Source organism: Macaca mulatta, chromosome 10 (assembly GCF_049350105.2).
Source record: "Macaca mulatta isolate MMU2019108-1 chromosome 10, T2T-MMU8v2.0, whole genome shotgun sequence".
In the NCBI taxonomy this organism is placed as follows: Eukaryota; Metazoa; Chordata; class Mammalia; order Primates; family Cercopithecidae; genus Macaca; species Macaca mulatta.
Genome location: NC_133415.1, coordinates 14,110,313 through 14,137,175, shown reverse-complemented (window position 1 = coordinate 14,137,175; position 26,863 = coordinate 14,110,313). Strand labels below are relative to the sequence as shown.

At 55.6% G+C, this 26,863-nt stretch overlaps 2 protein-coding genes across 12 annotated transcripts in view; one reads left to right on the top strand and one right to left on the bottom strand.

The window, feature by feature from the left end:
• The window catches only part of ELFN2 (extracellular leucine rich repeat and fibronectin type III domain containing 2), a 59,844-nt gene extending 44,839 nt beyond the window's left edge, over positions 1–15,005 (bottom strand). For 2 of the 11 annotated variants that reach the window (XM_077948189.1, XM_077948195.1), the window contains exons 1-3: positions 14,262–14,326; positions 13,929–14,057; positions 4,776–4,926 (exon numbers count right to left, since the gene is read on the bottom strand). The gene's annotated coding sequence lies outside the window, so the exon portion shown is untranslated. The other 9 variants (XM_015150269.3, XM_077948199.1, XM_077948186.1 and 6 more) reach the window with 8 other exon arrangements.
• LOC144331673 (uncharacterized) lies at positions 6,185–9,496 on the top strand. The gene is made up of 2 exons (XM_077949758.1): positions 6,185–7,070; positions 7,280–9,496. Exons 1-2 carry the CDS (start codon positions 6,631–6,633, stop codon positions 7,701–7,703), a joined length of 864 nt encoding a protein of 287 aa, XP_077805884.1. The 5' UTR covers positions 6,185–6,630; the 3' UTR covers positions 7,704–9,496.
• Positions 15,006–26,863: the final 11,858 nt, after the last annotated feature.

Here is a 26,863-nt window from a genome sequence, read left to right as displayed (position 1 = left end):
CAAGACCCCACAGCCAGCCTGGGCAACACAGTGAGACCCCATCTCTACCAAAAAAAAAAAACTAACAAACAAAATTAGCTTGGCATGGTGGTATGTGCCTGTAGTCCCAGCTACCCAGGAGGCTGAGATGAGCCGATCACTTGGGTCCAGGAGGTCAAGGCTGCAAGGCTGCAGTGAGCCATGACTGCACCGCTGTACTCCAGTCTGAGTGACAGAGCAACAGCCTGTCTCAAAAAAAAAAAAGATCCCACAGCCTATTAATGGCAACACTGGGGAGGAGGCCTCAGAGCCAAGCCTGCAAATCAAAGCTCAAAGCCCACTGCCTCCTAGAAGCCAGCCTAGATATTATCCCCATTTTGCAGACAAGTAAACTGAGGTACACAGTAGTTAAGTCATATGCCTGAGATCACACAGCTAGTGAGCATCTGGAGTGATTTCTTTTGACAATTCAGGCTGTTACCAAAAGCTGTTCGTTATGGCACAAGCACTCCCTAACAATCTGTGATTTTGACTCTGCATCCAGAGTCAGGTCCAAGTTCTTTAGCCTGAAACGCAAGGCCTCCCCGCAAGGTGGTATATATACAGCAGCAGAAGATAGCACTAGACCTCGAGTCAAATGCCAGGCCTGCCACTCACATCCTGCTGTGTACCCACAGCAACTTACCAGGCCTCCCTGGCCTCACTGTCCTCTTGTGTAAAATGGGAATAACAAGACTGACCTCCCAGGGTGGCTGGTGGGGTTACCTACCCATGCAGTCCCACAATTTTATTGAACATCTACTATGTGCCAGGCCCCACTCAAGGTACTTGAGATAGAGCAGAGAACAAGACAAAAAAAAAAAAAAAAAAAAGCTGCCTTCAGGGCGTTGATACTCAATAGCAGTGGGAGGGCAGAGAGTAAGCAAGCAAATAAAACAGCATCGGCCGGGCGCGGTGGCTCACGCCTGTAATCCCAGCACTTTGGGAGGCCGAGACGGGCGGATCACGAGGTCAGGAGATCGAGACCATCCTGGCTAACACGGTGAAACCCCGTCTCTACTAAAAAATACAAAAAACTAGCCGGGCGAGGTGGCGGCGCCTATAGTCCCAGCTACTCGGGAGGCTGAGGCAGGAGAATGGCGTGAACCCGGGAGGCGGAGCTTGCAGTGAGCTGAGATCCGGCCACTGCACTCCAGCCTGGGCGACAGAGCGAAGACTCCGTCTCAAAAATAAAAATAAAAATAAAAATAAAAAAAATAAAACAGCATCGAGTTGTGTTAAGGGCTTTAAGAAATCAGAGGGAGGAGGCCAAGGGCAAAGAACAGGGTGGTCAGGGAGGACTTCCCTGAGGAGGTGACAGTTAACCAGAACAGGAGACAGCCATGCACTGAGCCAGGGGAGCGGCAGTGAGCACGGAAGGAACAGCAAGGCCAAAGGCCAGTGAATCAAATGAGAGCTAGAGCCTGTGGGGAAATGCCTGGCACATAGTAGATGCTCAATAAACTGCAGCTGTGAGCATTATTACTCTAAACCCCACAAACCCCTTGTTCCTTGCCTTCCTCTTCTGGAAACCAGGTTGTGATGCAGCTTGAAGTGCATCCTAGGTCTCTTCCACCTTCCTTCATTCATTTAAAGTAACTCTGCTTCCATTAATAGTCCTCCCATTTTGCGGGTGAGAAAATTGAGGTTCCCAAGATCCTATAACCCATAAACAACAGCATCGAGACATGAACCTAACTCTAGTGGTCTCAAACCCCATGCTCCTGGCAGCCTTGGGCAGTCTCACCTACAAAGGGCTCTCACTACATTCCCCCTTCCCATCCCAAGACAGCTCAGCCTGTCAGAATATCTCTAGCATGAACCAAGGTCTGAGCCTGCCCTTTAAGGCCAACCAGGACAGCCCTCTCTCCTCTTTCCCAGGTCACCCTGAAATGTTAGCGGCTGCCACCCAGATTATCTCCCAGTGCCAACACTGTGCCTTACTTTGTCCCCTGGCTTTGCTCTGGCAAGGTGAAGTAGGGATTCTTATCATCCCCATTGTACAGGTGAAGAAACTGAGGCCCAGAAAGGTGGAGAAACATGCCCAACGGCAGCTGTCAGGAAAGTGGCAGTGCTGGGATCTGAACGCAGGCCTTTGTCACTTGAAAGACAGTCACCTGTCACTTCCCAGGCCTCTCAAATGGCCTTCTTTGGGCATCACCCTCAGTCCCTTGCCTGGCCTGTCCCCCTGGTGATGCCCAAATGGTAGACAGGACAGGCTTCCCCTGACTCGGTTATTCTCAGGGCACCACCAGTCACATGCCTGGCATGCTGTGGCCTAGGCCAGGGCTGGCTGAGCAGCTCAGAGCACCCAAGTCCCACAAAGGAGACCAGTGGCCAGGGGCTCAGGCAACGCCTGGGGGACAGGGCTCGCCTGATGAAAGTGCACACACAGGCCCTGGGGCAGGCTGGAAAGGAGTACCAGACAGGGAGCCACACCCGGCTCCATCCTGGCTCAGCCACCAGGACACTATGTACCTGTCAGGAGGCTCTCTGCCTCTCCCGCCCCGTTCCTGTTACCACGAACTCAGGACCGTACTCCCGCCACTAAGGGTCATGGGGAAAGGTACAATGCCACAGAACTCTAGTGAGATCTGGCTTCCCCGCGCGCGTCAGAAAATCATTTTAAAACGATTTTTGAAAGTAATGATGGTAGGCCGGGTGCGGTGGCTCAAGCCTGTAATCCCAGCACTCTGGGAGGCCGAGGCGGGCGGATCACAAGGTCAGGAGATCAAAACCATCCTGGCTAACACTGTGAAACTCCATCTCTACTAAAAATACAAAAAATTAGCCGGGCATGGTGGCACGTGCCTGTAGTCCCAGTTACTCAGGAGGCTGAAGCAGGAGAATCACTTGAACCTGGGAGACGGAGGTTGCAGTGAGCCGAGATCATGCCACTGCACTCCAGCCTGGGCAACACAGCGAGACTCCATCTCAAAAAACAAAAAACAAAAAAAGGAATAATGATGGTGGTGGTGGTGGTGGTTCCCAGTTACTGAGAGTCTGTTACATACCAGGAGCCACACAAAGGGTATCACATCCAGGAGCCCAAATAACAGCCACCCTAGGAGGCATGTGCCTCATCTCCATTTCACAGAGGGGGAAACTGAGGCAAGAGGTCCCCCACCGTAAAAACCAGAGCCAGGTTGCAAACCCAGAACTTGTGTTCTCCTATGCAGCTTCCTGTTGTTAGTATTTGAATGAAATGCTGCTTCAGGAGAACCCCTGGGGACTGCGGGGAGAGAGAGGACTCAACGGGATCAGACAGACAGGCTCAGGGAAGGAGTTAGGCCTGCTGAGTCCGGCACTCAGGGAGGGAGACGCTCCCCAGAATGTGCCTGCTGGGTGACCCTGGGCAAGTCACTTCCCCTGTCTGATTCCTCAAAGGCAGGTACCAATGTGGTCCCCCCAGAGAACGGCACTGGGTCAACAGGTCCTCAGCAAGCATGACGAATGGGGACAAAGTCACTCGGGGGCAAGAAAGGAGCATGTGCCCAGAGGAGAGACTTATGTGACCAGAGGCCCTGGGGAGCGAGAGGGCTCAAGGAGGCAGAGGTGGGAAGATAGTGGCCATAGAAGTGGGAGGGAAGGGCTGGGTGGAGGCGCTCGGAGCAAGCATGTGCTGGTGCAGCAGGGTCTCCAGTCCCTCCACAGGGCAGGCAAGATAAGCACAGACCCGCCCACTGTGCCTCACTCCCCACCCCTCCACCACCAAGAACCCCCACTTCAGCCTGTGACAGCAGCACCAAGTCCCCTGCAGCAGCCCTTCCCCCACCACACCTCCTCCATCCTCTGGGGTGCACCCACCACCCTGCACAAGCCCCCTCCAGGGCACCCATCACTACCCCTTTCCTGGGGACCTCCAACACCTCGACAGCCACAGCCCCTCCACGTGGGGACCACCGCACCTTGGAGACAGCACCTCCCTATCCTTAGCAACCACCAACACTGTGCGCAGCCAGCCAGCCTCCTTCCTCTGTCTCCTCCTCTCTCCACGGAGACCACAATGCCACAGAGGCGGCTCCCTCGCCACGGCAACCACCGTCACTCAGCGCCGCCTGGACAACAGCTCCCTCCACGTGGCCGCCACCAACACAGCCTCAGCGACAGCCCCAGCCTCTCTTCTCCTCTCCAGGGCAGCCACCAGCCCCAGCCAGGACGGAGCAGCTCCTTCTGCCTGCCTGTCTGCCTGCCTGCGGCCTCCTAGTGCCAGACAGCTCTCCCTGTGCCTCCAAAATCCAATGACATAGGATCAGGCCCCATATCAATTCCGCTGGCATTTTCCCCTGCTCCCAGCTCACTTCCAGCCCCTCTCTCTACAATGGAAAGACCCCCACCTGAGAGAGACCCCCACCACGTTCTCCCAGGCCTTCCCCTGCAAGCTGGCTGTCCACCCCCAGCAGGTGTACAGATGCCCCCTGCCCTTCTGGGGTGCAGACTAGGCCTGGCTCAGCCTCTCTGCCGGGTGATGGGGCAGGAGCTGGGGTCCCTGAGCCAATAGGGGCTTCCTGCCCACCCTCCCCGGTGGGCCTATCTTAGCCCCCAACAGGCCTGTCATTGTGGAGGCTGCCTCACAGGCCCTATGGAAGGAAAGCTGGGTGGGAGGGGTGCCCACGGCTGGGGGCAGGGGCTGGGCCCGCAGGAAGGAACACACAGAAGCCTGAGGCTGGGCCACATCACAGGTTTGCAAGGCCGGGTCATGTGAGCTATGCTCACAGACAGCAACACACACACAGGCAAAAGGACCCTGTCCTTACCAGATGTCTGCAGCAGAGGAGGCCCCTCCGGCACTGTCCCCGACCTGGGTCTCAGAAAGGTCCCCCAGGCAGCAGCGGCAGCAGGAGCAATGAGATCTCAGGTCCTGGCCCAGCCCGGGTGGCAGCAGCTCCTCACCCAAGTCCTCTCCTTCTGCAGGGAGGCGAGGGGGAGAGAGGGGAGGGAGGGAAGAGAAGGGGAGGAGAGGGAGGGGGGACAGCAGGAGGGAGGGAGGAGGGAAAAATGCTGAAGTCTTGAAGGGTACACTCACTTCTTTCTTGGGTTTCCCATGGCAACCGAATATACCACAAATGAATATCAGGGTGAGACAGAGAGAGGAGGTAAAGGGAGAGGAAGAATGGAGGGAGATGGAAGAGAGATGGAGAGAGACAGAGAGAGAGAGATGGGGGAGACTGGGTGGGGAGAGATGGAGAGATGCAGAGAGAGATGGAGGCAGAGACGCGAAGGCACAGAGATGGAGAGATGGTGCAGGGAGAGGAGAAGAGATGGAGGTAGAGACAGAAGGATGATGAGGCAGGAGGGATGGAGGGCTGAGGCTTCCCATCATAACCCATGGGCTCAGGGGTCAGGGGAGAGGTCAGGGGCCACAGGGGCTCTTCAAGCCGCTGGGCAGAAGGAGCACGCACAGATGAGTGAGTTTTCTGGGAACCGGGGGGCCCCTACTCCCACCCCTCCACCTTGTCCCACACTCCCTACTGGGCTCCACAGCCTGGAGGTGCCTCCCAAGTCACATCCCAGACTCACACCCCACTCACAGCCACGGTCACACATGTCACACCCACGTGTGTATGCACACACACTCTCACACTCCCCTGACACCCAGTGCCCCCACACAGCCTTCGCCTCCTCCATGCCCAACCACTCCACTCTCCTGTTGGTCACTCGGATCATCAACACCGCCCAACCCCATCATCAGCCGGGCCCCAGGGAACAAAGACCCTCGCCCTCGGCACACCCTCTCCTCTTCAGAACTCTGCCAGGACTGGCACACGCCTTCCCCTATGTGCCCAGCCTGTGCCCAGCCAGGTGTAATGCCTCTGGCCCACCTTCCCGCCATATGGGCTCACCCACAGCCTAAGAGCACAGTACCTGGCTGACCTCCACCTGCACAGACAGGCGCTCCCAGAAAGACGGGCCTCGGAGGAACCTCGCCTCCATCTGCGCAAACACGTGCACACAGACACTCAGCCCTTCCCGAGGAGGCCCCTCTCCCGGTCCGGCCCCGCACCCCACCAGCCCAGATGGTACTCTTGGCCCTCCCCCGCAGGCAGGGGCTCACACCTCAGCCCCCTCGGCATTGCCATTCACAAACATAGACCCACCAAGTGCTGGCAGCCAGCGGCGCCCGACGGAAAATAAACACACACTCGGGCCTCCCTTCCCCCACCCCCTACACTGCCTCAACTCCCTCACCCCTACCCAAAGGCAGAGAGAACAAGCAGGGCCGGCTTTCTCCAGGAATGGCTCCCAGGCCTAGCTGGGAGCACACAATTGACCCTGAGCCCCTCAGCCAGCAGGGATGGGAAAGCACCCCAGAGGCACACGCTATACCCAAACACACACACACACACACACACACACACACACACACACACACACACACCCCAGTCCTCCCGGAGCACACCCAGAGAGAATCCACACAGGAGAACTTCCCAGGGCCGCAGAGAAACGCACATCCCAGACCCAGACACCTGCGTGCCTAGAGACCAAGGTTCACTGCCCACGGCTGAACCAGAACACAGGGGCGCCCCACACAGACACACTCCCCTACGCGCAGGCCCACGCTGGTGCCAAAATGCATGGGGCCACTGCACAGACGCACGAATCAGGGGCACCATGGACTGCCCCACCCCAGGCTCACCAAACACACCCAGAAAAACGTGCCCAGGGGCACAGGGCCCCCAACATAGACACACGCCAAAACATACATGCCCCAAGCATGCCCACACACAGGGAACCACTCCCGGACACACGTGCCAATGCACATGTGCCAACACACCCCCAGCCAGCCACGCCTGCACGCCACAGCGCTCCCAGGGCAGTTCACGCGGCGCTTCCCCATGCCGTCCACACCCACCTGGCACACACAGCCCCTCACCAGCAACTCTCCGGGTCCCAGCTCCGGTCTCCCCCTGTACCCCTGCCCAGCGCGACCGGCCCCGCCGCCAGCCCCCGCCCCTGCCGGCCGCTTTCGGATCCCGGGCACCTAGCAGAGCCCAGAGGCTGCGAAATTGGTTGCGAGCGTCAGGGGTTGCGGATGCAAATTCTAAACACAGGCAAGTAAGGCGGAAAGCCCGGCCGGCGGGGCCAGCCGGGCGCAAGTTCCGGAGGCCGGCGGGGCGGGCCGCGGGGAACCGGGAGCCTCGAAGAGCAGCGGACTGCGGAGGACGGTGCAGGGGTGGCGAGCGCGGCGGGGTCGGGGGGCGGGGTGGCGGTGCGGCCCCGGCGGGGCTGCGAGCGAGCGCTCCCGTCCCCACCACGCCAGGTCCGCGGCAGTTCCCGCCCGCCCCCTCCTCCGGCCAAGCCGCCATCGCGCACCTGACCAGTACGCCCCCAGGACGGACAAGCCCCGCCGCTCGCCAGACCCAGGTCTGCCTCCGCCAAGTGGATGGACCGTATCGAGCCACCGCTACGCGGCTGTGCGTCGCCTCTTCCAGGACGTCTTCTCTGCTCTCCGCCCTCTTCGCCGCTTCTCTGCCCTCACCTCCACCTCCGCCTCTGGCCTCTGCTCACGTGCACAGCCGCAAGCTCAGCTCCACCAGCGCCCTCTCTCAACAGGAAGGGAGACGGAGGGCTTTCGCCCTGTTCAAGGTGCTGGGACAGGCCCGCTCCAGCCCCACTTCATCCGGACCGCACTTCAGGCTGCTAACGTGCCTAGCTTTAGCAACTGTGCAGCCTCGAACCCGTGACCGCACACTCTGCCTCCAATTCCTCATCTGTGCAACAGGAATGATGCAGAGGGGCATTCTGAGGATTTAATGAGGGACTCCTTAAACAGGCTTAGAGCAGCAGGCAACGAACACGGAAGATGATTAGCCAGTATTATGAGTCAGTATGGGCCCCAGTCTTGCTGCTGTGGCACCGAAGGTTAGGCACTTCTCTGAGCTCAAGCTCCTCCTCTGGAAAATAAGGATGGCTTTGCTGGCTCCGGAGGATTCTGGGAGGAGTCTCAGAGACCCCGAGGAACATGCAGCTGCCATCCAACCAACAAATGTGAGTGAATTAATCTTCGGGAAAGCATTACAATTGCAGGTTCCTGGGCCCCTCGTCCGCTCTCCCAATCAAAATCTCAGTGGACAGGGCCCAAGAATCTGCATTTTAACGAACACCCAGAGACTCTAATGCTCCCTGACAAAAAGGATATTACTCAATTTCTTGGTGCAGCATGGATGGTCCCGTGTGGTTGATCCTCAAACTACACGTCCAGACTCATTTTCTCAAAATCCACTCTGGGCTTCCCCACCTCCGGGACCCTACTCACACGGTCACTCCATCTGGCACGCCCCCACCCAGGGGCAGGCAAGACCTCTTTCACAATCCTCCAGCCAAAATTAAACAAGATAACAGAGAGTGCCTTACTCGATGCCTGGCGCATAGCAGGTGCACAACTGAGGGAATTCTGCAGACCCCAGAGCAGAAGTCGGCACAACCTCTCCAGCCCTGCCCGGGAGGCTCACTCCGCACCTGGTCACCAGCCTGCAGCAGCAACCCCCTCTCGGTCAGGTCACAGAGGGACAAGAATCACCTGTCAAGCAAGCCCTACTGTGGGCAGACCCCATGCGGGACACTTGTCAGAGGTTCCCATGTCTCACCTCTCCTCCAGGGCCCTGAGCTCTGCCAGGCAGGGGCTCCTCTCTGGGGGTTCCTGCCTGAGCCCCGGGGCCCAGCATTTCTCCCTGGGTGAAACATGCTAATAAGGGTGTGTGTGCACACACCATCTGAATGCAAAATGCAGCGATCCGTCCTTGGTAGCATGTACATGAAAGGAATTTGTTTAATAAGTATTTTTTGAGGGCCTACCACTCTCCGCCTGCGCAGAGCTGACATGCAGTGGGAGAAATAGACAGGAAATAGGCAGATGTAGGAAATCCCCTGGGGGAATGAGAAGGGCCAGGAAGGGAGGGAGGCAGGTAGGTTGACCCCACAGCCTCTGTCTCTCCAAGATTCAGGGACAATTGTAGGGGGAGAGGGATAATAGACAGGCCAAGGAGGGAAACTGAGTCAGGCCTGAGTCTTGGGACTAGGCCCACGGCAGGCTGGTCAGGCAGCCCTTGGGATTCAATCCCTACTTCCCCCTGAGAGAGGTGGGGACCAGTGTATACAAATAGTCACACACACACAGACATGCGAAGACACAGCCTGCCCCTCCTGGCCCCACTGCACACTCCAGCTGTGGGTGGGGGGTGCGGGCTGGCAGCACCCAGGCTCTTCTCATGCGTCCTTAGGCTCCCCCCAGCAGTTCCCATGCACTTTAGAGGGTGAAAAGCAGAGAGCGAAAAGGGTAGGAAGGAAGCAGACACATGTACACACAGTACAGACCCCCTCCAGGAAGCCAAGAATGAATGGAGGGGGCAGATGGGAAGGGGGAGGAAAATAATGGCATCCCGCATGCCAGGGGATGTTATACCCGTGCTCTTCTGTTACCTAACCTTTAGCACGACCTTTAGGACAATCCAGAAGGGTTAAGAATTCGTTTCTGGTTTTTTGGTTGCTTTGTTGTTGTTGTTGTTGTTGTTGTTTTGGCCAGGGACGGTGGCTCACACCTGTAATCCCAGCACTTTGGGAGGCTGAGGAGGGAGGATCACGAGGTCAGGAGTTCGAGACCAGCCTGACCAACATAGTGAAACCTTGTCTCTACTAAAAAAACGAAAATTAGCCGAGTGTGGTGGTGCGTGCCTATAATCCCAGCTACTGGGGAAGTTTTTTTTGAGGCAGAGCCTCACTCTGTCACCCTGGATGGAGTGCAGTGGCACAATCTCAGCTCACTGCAACCTTGGCCTTCTGGGTTCAAGCGATTCTCCTGCCTCAACCTCCTGAGTAGCTGGGATTACAGGCATGCATCATGATGCCTGAATAATTTTTTGTATTTTTAGTAGAGATGGGGTTTCACCATGTTGGCCAGGCTGGTCTCGAACTCTGACCTCAGGTGATCCTTCTGCTTGGCCTCCCAAAGTGCTAGGATTACAGGTGTGAGCCACCACGCCCAGCCAAGAATTGGGTACTTTTGTCCCCACTTCACATTGAGGAAACTGAGCCTCGGGGACAGGAAGTGACTTGCTCAGGTCACACACCAAGGAGGAAAAGAGGTCAGATTTGGAGCCCTGGAGAAAGCCTGGGCCCCTGCCCTTTCCACAAGCAAGATGGTCAGGAAGTGGGGAGTCCAGGGGGCCACAGCTGAGGCTGCAATAGACTCGGGACCTGAGGAAGATACTGACGCTGCGGCAGCCTCCCCACCATCACCCGGGGGAGCCCTCCAAGCGCTGCTGTTCGAGGCACTGTGGGAGGGCCAGGGAGCGAGGGGCTGCCTTTGGGGGTGTCCCATCACTGTGGGAGAGGGGCGCAGGAGGAATGGGATGGCGGGATTAAGATGCAGGCGCCACCCACGAGGCCCCCCCCTTTCCTGTCTCTTCTTGCAGCCAAAGCAAAGGGCGTCCCCCACCCCCGCTTCCCTAGGGCAGGGTCACTGGACCCATTTACAGGTAAGCAAAGCAAGGCCCAGAAAGGGCCTTCAGTGAGAGGGGTATGCCAAGATGTAGAGGCCTCCAGGCCCACCTGGCAAAGGAGTTCGGCCGCCAGTGGTGCTGATATGAGAGTCTCCCTTCAGGGTTCCAGTCCTGGTTCCATCGCTGTGTGGCCCTGGACTGGTCTGTAACCTCTCTGTTTCTTGCCTTCAAAATGAGGAATAATAATAGCGCCTACCGCAGCTGGCTTTTGTGGGACTAAACGAATGCCGCCCACAAAGAGCTTCAAACTGGGCCTGGCTCTCAGTAGGGGCTCAATAATATTAGCTGATGTCATTATTATTATTATCACTATAATTATTACTATTTCAATCAGCAGCATCGTGCAGCCAGCACCCTTCCTCTGGCACCCCAGGCATAAGCAAGCCTGCCCAGGTGGCTCTTCAGTCCTCAGGGCTTCTCTGGGGCTTTCCTGGGGACTGTCTGCAGAGCTTGGGGGAAGGAGAGGGGGCTTAATTATTCCAACCCCCAGACACCATCTCCAGTAATAATGTCAATGCCTCTGCCCCAGGTGGTAATTGAGCCAAGAGAAGGTTAATTTAATCAGGGATTGGACTGGGATGGCAGGAGGCAGAGGATTGGGTTAACCTTCTAGACTATTAACACAGCTCCTAAAGAGGTCTGACTTGCTAAGAAGGCTCAGGCTTCAAGGCAATCCTACTTCTCGGCCATCCACTCCACACAGCACACGTCACAACACAGGGCGGGTGGCGGCACCAAGAGAGAGGAGCTTGGTCCCCAGGCACTGTGGCGGGAGCAGGTGAGGGTAAGCAGCGACGTGTGCCTCCCAGCCCCGCACGCGGTTGTCACACTTTCACAGTCACTCATCACACCTGCAAGGGAAGCTGCCAACGCCCTCTTACCGAGACAGGAGAGGCTGACCCCTGTCACACACAGCCAGGATGCAGATGCGGCAGGGGTGTCACTGGAACCCAGTTCTGCCGCCAAAAACAGGCATCCTACAAGACCTCAGGGAACACTGAGGAACAGGCATGGAGCCCCCAGTGACCGCCCCAGACATGCCCCTCTGGAGAAGGCTTGCTGGGTGTGCCCGTTTCTATCACCCTGACTATTTCTGGAGCTTGTGGGTGGAAGAGCAAAAGAGCACTGACCTGTGAGTCAAGAGCAGCCTCTCCTCGAGCCAGAGACCTCTTGGCCTTGGGCTCATCACCTGGCACCCCACCCCCAATTCCTCATAGCTCCATATCTCTCCATGAAATGAAGGTAAACCTTGAGAAGGGACTGGCTAATCAATTGTGTCTCCCTGCAGCCACTGAAGGGGCGGGGTGGGGGGTGGGAATTCACATTAAATCAACAGACAGCTTATTCCAGAACTCAGTTTACTCATCTGTCAAATATCCACATAACAGCAGCCAACTCACCCACCTCAAAGGACTGTCGTGGAAATCCAAGGAAAGAAAAGAAAGTCCTTTGCAAAGTTAGACTTAAACCAAAACAGGAAAGCAGCTACTCTGGGCTGAGGGGATAGCAGGTGAGAGGACAGAGCTCATGTGGACTGAGTCCCCACCATATGCCAGGCACCAGCACCCACCCCCCACAAGGCCCATGGTCTCCTTAACCCCCATTCACCTCTCTAACCTCCCACCCCATGTTACAGAGGAGACACTGAGGATCAGAGAGGCGACGTGAATGCTTAAATCACAAAACACAGAAAGTAGCAAATGGGATTCGAACCAATGGTTTCAGGCTCCCTGGCTATGGCCATTTTCTACTGTCACATGCACCGACACACTCACATACACACTCATTAAAGCACATGCACCCAGAGGTGGTGGGCTGGCTGGGATGAAGAGGAAAACAGGGACTGGTGGGGTCAGATGGGGGGGCTGTAGCACGTCGGGGCAGGTGAGGTGCACTATTCAGGGGGCAGGACTTAAGAAAAAGGGTCCTATGCCCACTCAGGATGCTGGGAAAGGGGGCCTCTTGCGAGGGACCACGCATCCTAAGCCTCCATCCCTCTCCCCTTCCCACCCCTCATACACAGGGGACATAACCACACCCGGCTACACACACTCCCCTAACATCACACTCACACACTCCGGCTGGGGAGAGCGACCCCCGACAAAACTGTCCCACTGATGTCACCTGCGGCCTGGAGCTTATGTCACACCTGAGGTTCTCACTGACGTCACATACATACTTTTTCCTGATGTCCCCACAATTAACCCTCTTTCTTCCTGCCTAGGGGTTGATGGCTCAGAGGTACCCACCTCCCCACCCACACAGCTGCAGGGCCCCCGGCTCATCAGGACAGCACCTGCCTGTGCACCCCTCTCACGGGACACACATTTGCACACATGTGAATACCCACATGCTTTGCTGATGGCCCAGACGTGACACGTCCCACAGGTGTCCACGGGCCACGAGAAGAGGGGTGTCAGCCATGCACATACACATACACACACGCACACATTCCCAGTCCCGTCTCGTGATGCAGCTTGCATATTAAAACGCCCCTCAGTAACTGCGCCGGGCAGTCCGTGCCCCACAGCTTCCACCACATTCCTCCAGGTGCTGCCAGCGCCCCCCTCCCTCCAGCTTTCTGCCTCTGACAGCCTGGCCTGCTGACAGCGACAGCCGCAGCCCAAACACACACACACACTCCAGCCCAACACCTGTGTCTCAGCAAGGGACCAAGGCAGTGCCCTCCACCCAAAGCTGCTGGGTGGGAGGAGTCCAGGGGGAAGGGGCATAGCACAGAGCCCTGAGCTGCAGACAGTGCCGAGTACCACGTTCCTCCTCAGCTGAGTGCACGGTCAGCACCACTGTCCCCTCGTCTCCCTCCTTGGGCACACCTGACACACCACGGCCTGGTGGCCTCTGTTTTGGACACAAGTTCCCCAAATGTGCATGCGAACACACACACACACACACACACACACACACCAGCTTTCTTCCCTCCAAACATTGCGAGGAAATCCTGCCTGGCCACTGACAGTGTGCGTGTGTGCGCTTGTGTGTGTACAGACAGAGAGCAGGGTCCACCCCTTGTCCACACACACACGCACACACCACACACACACAGCACGCACAATTCTCCCCACATGCACACGGCGCCCCACCGGCCAACACACCCACCCGCTCCCCCTCCCCTGACAGCTGCTGGAGCCCACACATGCACACACACACGCTGGCACGAGCACGCACACACACACACACACACACACACACACGGCAATGGCCCCGGCCCTGCCAGAGCTGCAGTCTCTGCGATTTATGCCACCTCCCGGGGCTGCCTCCCTCCTTGTCCCTGGCCAGCGCCTCTGCAAGGGTCCCCACCCCCCAATTCTGGTCTTACCAACCCCACCGCCGTCAAGCCCCACCCTGGCCCCCCTTTCCCTAGAAGACATCCACCCTGTCAACCCCTCTTACCAGCTAGAGGATGGATGCCTTGACCCGACAGCACCCCGTGAAAGAGGGGGATTAGGGCCCCGATTCGAAAAGATGAGGGCAGAGAGGTGCAATGTGGCACCGGCTGGCACAGCATCCACCATCGAGCCTCTGCACCACCCCCAGAAACGCTCACCTCACCGACCGTCCTCGGTGTCCTCCCACCGCCTCCGCCCACCGCCACCACCACCTCCCTCGCGCAGGGTGGTCCCCCGGGGGTCTCACGGGGATCCCCAGACCCAGGAGACACTGGAGGTGGCTCTTCCCGTCTCATCCCCCCTTCCGTGCCCCTCTCCAAGCCCCACCCCCACTGACGGAGGGGGTACCCTCCGGCTCCAGCCCTGACTTCCACCGTCTCCCCGGTCGCGGCGCTCGGATCCGGAGGAATTCACTTACCCCAGCCCCAGCCGGGATCCGGGCCAAGCACCGCCTCCGGGAAGCGGCGGCCGCGGGGCCTGCGCCTGTGAGTGTGAGTGTGTGTGTGTGAATGTGAGTGTGAGCGCGGGTGTGGGTGCGGGGTGCGTGGCGCGTGGCCGTGGGGTGGCCCGCGTGTGTCTGTGTGTGTGTCTGGGAGCGCGCGTGTGCGCGCAGATGCCGCCGCCCCCTCCTCCCCGCCGCCGCGCCTCTGCCTCTGCCTCGGCGGGGAGGGCGTCCGGGAGGGGCCAAGCGGCGCGCGTCAGGGACCGCGGCAGGTCGTGTCCGTCTGTCCGTCCGCCCGCCCGCCCGCGCCCGGCGCCCTCAGCAGGCCTTTCCGCAGCAAGCCCGCTCCCGCCCCCGAGCCGGCCGCACGCTCCACGGACACACGCGCGCTCGCAGACACACGCCCGCGGGGCGGGGGCCGCGCCTGGCGCCGCCGCTGCAGCTGCAGCGCCGGGGGAGGCGGCGGCGGCCCCGCGGAGCCCCGAGCCCCGGCCAGGCGCACCCAGTCCCCGCCCCGGCCCCCTGCGCTGCTCACCCCGCGGGATCCGGGTCCGGGTCCGGGTCCGGCCTCCGCCAGCGCATTCAACAGCTGGGGGCAAACTTGCGGCGTGGCCGCCGGAGGTGCTCCTGGACTCGCCCTGCTCCTGGACTCGCCCTCCCCCTGGACTCCGCCTCCGCGGATGGGCCCCTTCTCCGCCTTGTACCTCCATGACCTGCAGCCTGCGCCCTGCTGGTTGGTCCCGCGTTCAACCGCTGGCGACTGGGGAAGTGCGGCTGCTGCGTTCCCATTTTACAGGCCAGACAACTGAGGTTCGGAAGAGGAGTGATTTCCCCCAAGGTTACACAGGGAACCTGCAGATAGTATTAGACTTTACGCTCCCCTACCTTGTGCCAGGGCGCTCACTGCCTTTCCCCACGCCTCCAGGAGTAGGTCCAAGAGATACTGGGCTCATCTGCAGCCTAGAGAAGCTTCATTAGCCTTCCAGAGGCCCAGTTCCCCACCCCTTACCCTAAAGCCCCTTGCCACCTGCAAAGGGGTGTATGCTGAGGGGAGGAGGAGGCGGTGGAATATACAAGAAGCTCTGGCACCCGGGGCCTATACCTTGGTGCTTGGTCAGGCACCTCCTCCCGAGGTCCTGTGAGCTGCATGCCGGAGGCCTGCCGCCAGCAAGCCCTGTACTTCTCCATCGCTTTTATAGGACCGCATGCACCAGCGCCTGTTCTCAGGTGTTGCACATCAGAAGTGAAGTCCAGGCTTCAGGAACTCCCCGTCGGAGCATCTCATGCAGGTCTGGAATGCGGAGACTCCCCAGAAGAAGCCACTGCCTGAGCTGAATCCTGATGGATGAGTAGGAGTTGGCCAGCTGAAGAAGGAGGAGAAGGGTGTCCCGGACTGTGGGAATAGCATGTGCAAAGGCACAGAGGCATGAGACAGCTTTGTATGTGTGTACAGGGAACTCCACGGAGTTGGGTATTAGTAGAGCAGAAAGAAGGTCTGTCCAGAAATTCCTCGCTCCTGTCAACTAAGAACAGGGAACGGCCCAGGATGGGGCTGGGAGGGCAACCAAGCACTGGGTCACAGGCCACTGGTTGTTCCGGGTTATGGAGAAGGACTATTGGGCGTTCCCCACCTGCACCCCAGGCTGCCTGGCACATTCCTACCTATCCTTCAAGGTCCCTCGCTGCAAACCCAAGCAAGCTATATGCTGTCTCTGCCCTTTAAACTGAGCCCTCCTACAGGGCAGGGGCGGTGTCCAACACATGGTTTGTAACCCCCGCAAGGCTGGGCAAGAAGCAGGGTCCCAGCTCCGAGACCCTGCCGGAAGAGCCCCTCAGGCGGAACATAATGGCCTCTGCGCCCTCTGGCGGATCCCTCGAGAAACGAGCGTGCTCCCCAATCCAACAGCCCCCCTGTGGCTCTCAGGCCCAGACACTTTCTGAGATGGGCACTGGCAGATGCCACCTAATCCGCTCCTGCCCAAGGAACTCAGCAGTGATGACCCCAAAGAATACCAGGCAGCAAGTGGCAAAACAACCTTTTGCGGCTCCGTTTCTGAGACGTTCCCAGTCATCTTCCAGAGTGCAAGTCACAACCCTCTCTGCGCCTGTTTACTCCTTTGTGAAAGGAATATAGCAGAAGCAGCCAGTCCCCCCAGCACAGTGCCGGCTGCTCCCTTCTCCCTGGAGACCTCCAGGTCTGGCTGGATTCGCTCAGAGTTGGTTTGAAGCTCTAAAACGGTCTAAGAATCTCCCTTTGGAGACTTTGCTTTTACTGAGCAGATGTGCATTGACAAGAGTTTCAGCTCTTAGCTCACTTTCTGCCACCATATAGAAGATGGAGTTGGCCTGGTCTGAGGGTCATAGTGGACCACACCATCTAGACACTCGATTGGGATTTCTCTAGACCATAGTGGAAAGGATACACGTCTGCACTGACAAAGACAGTAGCCACTAACTGCATGTGGCTATTGAGTGATTGGAATTGTGGCTAGTGTGGCTGAGGAACTAAATTTTTAATTTTTATTTTTATTACTTTAAATTTAAATAGCCATAATGTGGCTTGTGGTTGCCATGTGAAATAGTGCAGCTCTAGACATACAGCAAGCTCCTTGCTAAAATCAAGCCCAGACAGACCTAATGCACGCACACAGAGAGACACACGCACACAGGGAACCCTGAGGACCTGGGGATGCGGGAAGTGGGGAGCTCAGGAGATGCCTGGAATCTTTAGCTGGATGGTTAAGACTGAGACAAACATGAGCGGTAACATGTCCATTCCCACAATCACTGTCCCAGGCCAGCCTTGCCGTCACCTGGATACTTGCAACAAACTCCCTCATCACCCATCTGTTTAAACCCTCCCATAGCGCCCCAGAGCCTGTGCAGGGAAGCAAATATGTTCTCTTTCTCATGACGAATGATTGGCAGCAGCTGCCTAGAGGTGCTCACCGTTTGCAGAAAGTGGCATGATCGATTGGTGATGTCTGCCTCAGGAATAAACAGAGATGGACGGTAAGCCCTCTCTGCTACAGGATAAAATCCAAACTCTTTGTTTATTTATTTATTTATTTATTTATTTATTTATGAGACAGTGCCTCTCTCTGTCACCCAGGCTGGAGTGTAGTGGTGCAACCTTTGCTCACTGCAACCTCCACCTCCCAGGTTCAAGTGATTCTCCTGCCTCAGCCTCCCGAGTAGCTGGGACTACAGGCACCCGCCACCATGCCTGGCTAATTTTTGCATTTTTAGTAGAGACGAGTTTTCCGCATGTTGGCCAGGCTGGCCTCGAACTCCTGACCTCAGGTAATCTGCCTGCCCCGGCCTCCCAAAGTGCTGGGATTACAGGTGTGAGCCACAGCGCCCTACCAAAAATCCAAACTCTTTAACTTGCCCAAATAAGGCCCGTTGCAGTTGGTCCTTATTTACTCCTCCAGCATCTTCAGTATCACCCCACAAATGTTCTGAGTCCCAGCAACACCAAGATCTGCCCTTTCCAGACTATGCCACGAATCTCTCACCGCATCATCTTCACACCTTTGTGCTTTTGATCCTGTTCCATTGACGTGGGAAGCCTCTCCTCCTCTCAGATCCCTTCCCTGCCTGTCTACTTTCTACCTATCCTCAGGTACTGCTTGAAGGCTACCTCCTCAGTGAAGCCTCCCCTGACCACTCCTAAACTGAGCTGGCTGAGCTACTTCCTTCTCCACTGGCTCCCAGAACACTCTGCAGAGGCCTCAATGACAGCACACATCACATCATGTCATCATTCATTCTCTATGTGCCCACCTCCCCCAACTTATTCTTCACTTGGTCACCTCTATCAAGTAGCAACCATGTGTCAGGGGCTCACTCAGGGCCAGGCACTGTGCAGGGTCATTTTCACACATTATTCTTATTAATAAGCCACAAATCTAGACATGAGGAGGTTCTCTTCCAGGCACACAGCATCCACCCCCCTTCCTACCAGCACCCCAATTTCTCCTCTCTCCACCACCATGTACGGTCTTGGAGGAATGTGAATCCAGGTACCTCTTCCTGCCCTTAGGTAGGCTAATTGCACTGTGGGTGGAGTGACGCATGGGTAGGAAAATTAGCCAGAGCAGAACCATCCCCGAAATGTCAGTGCCAGGTGACACGGGTGGGCTGGGCCCTGCCCTGCATCCCAGAACCCCGTCTGCTCGGCCATCTCCCAGAGGTGCACAGGAGCTGCCCCTGGCTGACAGCTCACCAGAAGGTGCCCTTTATCTTCAAGGTGAACAAGCATGGCCCACATCCAAATGACCCCACTGCCCCGGCCATGTCACCAGAAGGACATTTTTTCCAGAAAGTCCTCCTTTTTTCAAGGCTTAGAGAACAGAGGAGGAAGAGCGAGAGGAACGCAGAAATGCTAAAAGCTTCGCGCGTTGTTTAAGGTGAATAACAAGATTTACCCTTTGTACTTAGGTGACATTTTTTTCACTTGGTCTCCGTGGCATTTTGAGTTGATGCTAAGAAAATTAGGTTAAGTGATTCTTTCAGAGAAACACACACACACACACACACACACACACACACACACACACACACACCAGAGCCTGTGCGGGGTGTCACATTCCTCCTTTGGATCCAGACCTAAAATCACATTTCTGTTGTGCCTCCAGTGCTGGAACTGAGGACATCAGTTCATTGAGGACAGGAGCCAGTGGTGAGACAGAGCCTGGAAGAAAAACATGAGCCTGGAAGGAAAAGCATGGTGCTTGCCCACGGCAGAACCATCCAAAGTGGACTAGGAAGAGATGGGGGCTGAGCTGCCTTCTGGGGAAGGTGGGCCCTCTTATCTAGGAGTTTTGTTTTTCTGGTTACTGCGACAGGCCAGGGCAAGCAAGGGTGAAGGTAGTTGTCAGATGCTGGGGCTTAGGGGAGAATGAGTAGGAGAGAGAAGAGACCACAGGTCAGGAGGAAGGTGAAGTGGAGGGAAGCCCCTCCCCCCACCCCAGGAAGCCTAGTTGCGAAGACTACATGTATTTCTAGAAAGGATTTGGACATTCTGTTGCTGTGGTGTGTACAGTATGAGCTCCCTCCCCCTACTTCAGTCTCCCTACCACCTCCTTCCCCCCACTCCCTTCAGAAACGTCTGCGTGTTTCTCCTATGAGTCATTTATTGCTTTGTAATGAATTACCTCAAAACTCAGTGGCTTAAATTTGCAAAGAGACATGCCTATTATTTCACAGTTTCTGTGGTCAGGCATTTGGGAGAGGGTGATTCAGCCTTGGAATGTCTCATAAGCTTGCAGTCAAGACGTTTGGCTGGGGTTCCACCCATCTGAAAGCTGGACTGGGGCTGGTGGATCTGCTTCTGAGATGCTTCGCTCACATGGCTGGCAGGTTGGTGCTGGCTGTTGGTGGGAGGCCTCTGTGTCTTGTCACGTGGACCTCTCCATAGGACTGTTTGAGTGTCCTCACACTCAGATGGCGGCTGCTTTCTCCAGAGTGAGAACAAGTAGGAAGCCTGTGTCTCTTATGACCTGTCCTCAGAAGTAACACTCATTTTTGCTTTCCTGTTGGTTCCACGGATCTGACCCGTTCCTTGTAGTGAGGGGCCACACAGGGGGTGGAGCCCAGGAGGGAGGTATCATCAAGAGCCAGTGGGTTTGAGATCAATCGATTATATTTGGGGAAGTTGAGGAAGTTCTGTGTTCTGTATGCAGACTAGCAAAGCTGAAAACAGATCGAGAGGAGTGGCGGCCAACACAGGGAGTCCATGATTCTGAGAGCCTGTGGTGGTCAACACAGGATGGCCTGATTCCTTAGGAGTCCATTATTCTGAGAGCCTGTGGTCTTCATTGTTTATGGACCAAGGGCAGCTCAAGGCTAATGATGCATGAAGAATGTGCGTAAAGACCCTAGGGTTGGACGAGAGTCAAGGGCGGCCAAGGGTGTGGCCCCAATGAGGGGGTGCCTGTGAGGACCAGAGGCCAGGGTCACACTCTGGGAGATACTTTGAAGGGTCCAGGTGGATGCCCGTTGGTCCAGAGACCCAGTTATGGGAGAGACCCCAGAGAACCGTTTGAGAGGTGCTGATGGCACCCTGCTTGCCTGGCTTGGGGCTGAGATAACTGGATGGTGAGGTTTGCCCTGTTGCCTCCCCACCAGTCTTAGTAGAGCAGCCCCGGAGTGAGCTGTCAGACAGGGAGGGGACAAGAGGACAATAAGGGGTAACCCTTTTGACATACCGGCTACCTCCACTAGAAGGTGAGCCATTTTCAGCCAATTCAACCATCTAATCCAGATCTGTGCCAGTCACAGCAGGTGCTTGGAGAGGGTCCTGGTGAACTGCCCCACCCAATGGTGCAAGGGCCAGACTGAGAGTGTTCACCCCTCCCCCAACCCCGAGGCCTGCTCCAACAGAAGTGGGATCTGCCGAGTGTGTACGGCCCCACGGCAGATTGCCTCCCCTCCAGCTCTCTGAACCAGGAGACTCCTCTGAGACAACCCCAGGGAGAGCTGGAGGACGAGGGAGGAAGGCTCAGGTCTCTGCATCTGCCTGACTTATCCTGTCCCCTAGCCAGAGGCCACTGCACCCCGCACTGTTGTGTGGCTGCCATTTGGATCTGAGCACCCTTGCAGGGAGCTCTGGAATTCTGCCGTCCCGGGATTCTGCGGGAGCCACGGCAGAGGGAGTGGAGTGAGAGCCTCAGCTGGCTCAGCGGCCACGAGGTCAACCCGGCAGCCTGCATTATTAAACCATCTATCTGGCTCCATCCAGGGAGATGCTGGGGGTGGGGGCAGGCTGCTGCCTGGGTCCGGAACTGGGGCAGCTGGCAGCTCCTGGGAGCTAGAGGTCACCGGCCTCATGGCTGGGCTTGTCACTGCTGACCTGCTGCCGGCTCTGAGGTTCCAGATGCTGCAGGGGCTGGAAAGGAGCTGACTGGCTGGTTTCTTCATGTTCTTTTTTTTCTGCTTAAAAGCTCCTAGTCTCTGACTCCATAGGGTAAAGCGCCAGCTCCTTACACTGGCATCTGGAGTTTTCTGCAGCCTGGCCACACTCTTCCTAAAATCATAATTAGAGCTCAAAAAGGAGGTGTTTACTCTCCTTCAGGCTTGGTGCCATGTGCTCTACATGAATTAAAGTCTCTGTGAATAATGACAACAATCTACGAGGTACTTCTGTTATTCTCATTTGACTGCGGAGGCTCAGAGAGGCTAAGCAATTTAACCAGGATCACACAGTGAAGAAGAGGCGATGATTCCCCCAGGCTTTCCTGCTGATGCAGCCAGGCTGTGGCCACGAGACGCTGGGGATATTTTAGGCTCAAAGCCCCATTCTTAGCCCCACGATCACTTGTCACTTCCCAGAGTCGTGCCTTTCCTGAGGTTCTCTCAGTGTAGAATCTGGGGGACTGACGGTCCCTGGGGAGGGGGGTGCATAGTATATATTCCCAAGACTCCATGCGGAAGGGATGGTTTGTTTGGCTGCTACCGAGTTACTCAGGCCCAAATCCCAGATGCTACCTGGATGCCATCTGGATGCCACCTGGGCTCCTGTCAGCTCTGCCTGCTAAACCAAGGCCCTCCTCTCTCCCTCGCTGCCACAAAGGCAAAGGCAGGTGGGTCCCATTCACCTCTGTGTGCTCAGGGTCTGGCATGCAGACGGCACTCCAAAAATATTTGCTAAGGAAAATGATCAAGTGTATGCCTGAATGAACAAATGAAGGAAGAAAAGAAAAAGGAGTGGCGAGCATGAGGAGAAGAAACGGACGGGTGAGCAGGAAGGTCGGTGAATTCGACTCTGCCCTGGGGGCCGGGGGTGGGCACTGGGCAAAGGAAATCTTCACACAAGAAGAGATGCACCAATAACCTGCCTGACAGGTGGGAGGAGCATGCAGGCAGGGCACCTGGAAGGGGCAAGGTGTGGAGGAAGCTTTGGGAGGGGGCAGTGAGAGCGGGCCAGAGAAGAGGCCTTGGTCTCCCTGAGATCCTTCTGGTAGTTCTGACTGGTTTCTCCAAAATCTCCCCATTTTCTCTCATCTCCTACTTTCCGTCTGCCCTCATGCTTGGAGGCCATGGAACTCCAGCTCACACAGCCCATCACAACTCATTCTCAGAGCAAGCACTGGCACAGCCTTGGCATCTGGCACCTAGCTGTGCCTTGGTTCTGCCAGGTCTGGCCAGGGCAGTAATAGGGACTTCCCCTCTCTTCCGCCATAGACCCAGCTCTGGTCACAGCCAAGACCCCAGCTCCCCACATCCAGGAGCTGGAGGAGGCTGGAGCGGGGCCTGGAGATGGGAAGGGATTTGTGAACCAAGCGGGCTCCTTTGAAGCAGGACCTCTCCTTCCTACCAGGGGCTGAGTAGGACCAGGAGGGGAGCCTGTGTCAGGGCCACAACCATGCAGGCTGGAGTTCGGGGCAGTTCCCAGACTCCTTGGAGAGGATAACAAGACCCCTCACCATGTAGGGGTGGCTCCCCTGTGCCAGGTTGTAGATATGCCACCATGTCCTCATGACAACCTGAGAGCATGTCATCAGTCCCCAGGACTCATTGGTTGTAAGTGACAGAAACCCAACTTAAACCAGTTTGAACTGGATTACACACAAAGGTGATATATTGACTCCCATAACAGGGCAGGGTGCCTTGAGGAAGACTGGGAAGGAGGAGGAGGCCATCTTGAATGCCATCAACATCCTCTCTTTGTACTTTAGTTCTCTCTGGCCCACTGTCCCTGCTGCAGGAGAACCAGGAGCCTCCACAGGCCCAGACTTACGTCCTGACAGATTCATGGCCAGAGTGGGAAGAGCTTCTCTTCCCATTCCAAGCTGAACAATTCTAGGAAAGGACTCTGATTGGCCCAGCATGGGTCACATGCTTATCCCTTGCACCAATCGCTGTGGCCAGGGTGACCCAGCCTGGGTCAGGTACCCCCGCCCTTGTAACCAGGGAGAGGACCTGTCAGCAGAGGAACTGGGAGGGACCCTGGCCAGACAACAGCAACAGCAGCAGTGCAGGGACTTTTTAAAAATACAGGTTTTATTTGGGAATAATTCTGGATTTATGGAACCAATGCAAAGATAGCACAGAGAGTTCCTAGATACCCTTCACCCAGCTTCCCCTGAAGCCAGCATCTTATATAACCATGGTACCTTTGTCAAAATTAAGAAATTAGCATTGGTGCATTACCATTAACTAAACTCCAGTCTTCATCCAGATTTACCTGTTTTTCCACGGATTCTTTTTCTGTTCCCAGATTCTATCTGGGACACGACATTGTATTTAGCCATCATGTCTCCTTAGTCCTCTAGCCTGGGACGGTTTATTGTACTATGCTTGCTTTGCTTGACCTTGACAGTTTTGAAGGGCCAGATATGTTGTAGACTGTTCTCAATTTGGGTTTGTCTGATGCTTGCCTTTTTTTTTTTTTTAAGACAGAGTTTCATTCTTGTCACCCAGGCTGGAGTGCAATGGCACAATCTCGGCTCACTGCAACCTCCACCTCCTGGGTTCAAGTGATTCCCCTGCCTCACCCTCCCAAGTAGCTGGATTTACAGGTGTGCGCCACCATGCCCAGCTAATTTTTGTATTTTTAAGAGAGACGGAGTTTCTCTATGCTGGCCAAGTTGGTCTCGAACTCCTGACTTCAGGTGATCTGCCCGCCTCGGCCTCCCAAAGTGCTGTGATTACAGGTGTGAGCCACCACGCCTGGCTTGTCTGATGCCTTCTTATCATTAATATGGGTCACGGTGGGGGAGAACAGCCCAGAGGTATAGTACATTGATACTGCTGCGTGTCGGGGGTACAGGATGCATCGCTGGTGAAACTAACCCTGGTCACTTGGTTAGGGTGGGGCTTCCTTCACTTAACAGATAGGCCTTAAACTGAGGCCTGGAGAGGTGAAGCTGCTTGCACTGGGGTGATGGTAGGGCAGGAGGTGAGCCAGGCCCATCTGACTCCCATCATCCCACAATTCATTGGAGTTTTAGGCAGGGAAACTGAGGCAGAAGCCCAGCTCTAAGAGTTGGAAGGTGAAAAAAAGCTGTACCATGGAGTCTGTATTCAGTATGCAGCAAGAGAACTGAGCCCAAGACTTCTTTTTTGGGAGGTGAGTCTCCATCAGAATGGGCCTGGGGGCCTGGAAGTCATGGTAGATGCCAGCCAAGAGGAGTGGGGAAAGGAAACGGGGGCGGGCATGAGGACCGTAGGAAGAATGAAGGAAAGAGGGAGTGGTGAGCACAACTGAGCTGGAGCAATCCAGGAAGGCTTCTTGGAAGAGAAAGCCACAATTTTAAGAATAGTCAGAAGAGTAGCTCAGGTGTGAGGTCCTTCCCAGGAGACAGGAGAGTAAAGTATTTAAGACCACAGGCCAGGCTGGGCAAGGTGGCTCACACCTGTAATCCCAACACTTTGGGAGGCCAAGGCAGGTGGATCACTTGAGGTCAGGAGTTCGAGACCAGCCTGGCCAACATCGTGAAATCCCAGCTCTACTAAAAATACAAAAATTATCAGGGTGTGATGGTGGGCACCTGTAAACCCAGCTACTCGGGAGGCTAAGTCTGGAGAATTGCTTGAACCCAGGAGGTGGAGGTTGCAGTGAGCAGAGATTGCGCCATTGCACTTCAGCCTGGGCTACAAGAGCAAAACTTGGGCTCAAAAAACAAGACCACAGGCCGTAGAGTCCGAGAGGCCTAGATTTAAACCCCTGTGCTACCACTTCCTGACCGGTGATCCTGGGCAAGCCACTGCTTCCCAAACTGGTGGGGTTTTTCAGCCCCCAGGTCTTGCCTGTCCTACTCCCCTGTCTGAAATAGTCATTCCTGAACCAGCCCCTGACCTTCCCAGACTGAACCAGCTGCCGATTTTGTGAAGCTCAGTGAAAAATGAAAATACTAGGCTGGGCGCGGTGGCTCACGCCTGTAATCCCAGCACTCTGGGAGGCCAAGACGGGCAGATCACGAGGTCAGGAGATCGAGACCATCCTGGCTAACACGGTGAAACCCTGTCTCTACTAAAAATATAAAAATTAGCTGGGCGTGGTGGCAGGCGCCTGTAGTCCCAGCTACACGGGAGGCTGAGGCTCCTAGGAGAATGGTGTGAACCCAGGAGGCAGAACATGCAGTGAGTGGAGATCGCGCCACTGCACTCCAGCCTGGGCGACAGAGCGAGACTCTATCTCAAAAAAAAAAAAAAAATGAAAATACTGGACTCTGGACTCCTCGTTCAAAAATTTATTATTAATTTCAAGACAGCAATAGCAGAGCATTAAACCAAGCATGGGATCCTTCCAGGTGGGAAGCCCTGAGCGACTGTGCAGGTTACATACCCTTGAGGCTGGCCCCGTCCCTGGCCTCAGTGACCACCTGAGCCCTGTGATCTGATGTCCATATTTTCTCTGCAGTTCCTTGTTAATCACAAGTTGTCTGCCGCAGCTGCTCAGACCATCACATCGAACGGTTGCTTCACTCACACATGTTTTTTCTTGTCTTGCCCTGGGTGGAAGGTTAGATGCGATGGACTCCAAGGGGCATCCAACAGTTAAATTTGATGTCCTTTAATTTTACGGCTCTAATATTTTTCACCAGGAAGCTTCTGAGCTTCCATGACCTAAAAATGCTAAGAGTTAAGGGGTCAGAGCTTCCCCTGTGCGGTCTCAAAATTGTGATGATCCCCGGGCAGTTTGGAGGTTTCAGATGAAGGAAGAAAGGTTGTTAGAATTTCATTTACTGATGTTTTGCAAATTTGAAGTGTGAAATTAATTGTGATTTTTGCAGGAATTTCTCAGTTCTTAAAGGTGCTGTGTGTACTATACAGTCCACCCATCCAAAATGGGTCCAAATGAAACCGGATGCCATGGCTTGTGCTTATAATCCCAGCACTTTGGGAGGCCAAGATGGGAGGATCATCCAGCTCAGGAATTTTAGACCAGTCTGGGCAACACAGTAAGACCCCATCTCTACCAAAAAAAAACAAAAAACAAAATTAGTCAGGCACGGTGGTATGCATCCGTAGTCCCAGCTACTCGGGAGGCTGAGGTGGGACGATCACTTGAGCCCAGTAGGTGTGGCTACAGTAAGCTACAATTGTACCACTGCACTCCAGCCTGGGTAACAGAGCAAGAACCTGTCTCCAAAAACAAAAAGAAAAACAATGGATTTCTCAACAGCCCTGAGCCTGGCTGGCACATTTTTACATGTTTTGCATAACTACTTGTTAACTTTGCGTTTTTCCGCCTTATTATTGTCAAGAGGCAGAATATTAGAATCAACTGTACTCATCTCTTATCTCTTCCATGAGAACATGTGCAAGTTGCTTAATCTCTCTGGGTCTCAATTTCTTTATCTGAGAAATGGAGATTAAATGAGTTCTATGTCTTCTGGTGATCATTGCTAATTAGAAATTCTGGTGGTGCAAAAAAAAAAAAAGGCACAGCTGCTTTATTTTGCTCAAAATTCTGTGGGTCAAGAATGGAAGGGCTTAGCTGGGTTGTTTTTGCTTAGGGTTTTCATGCAGTTGGCCTCAGATGTCTG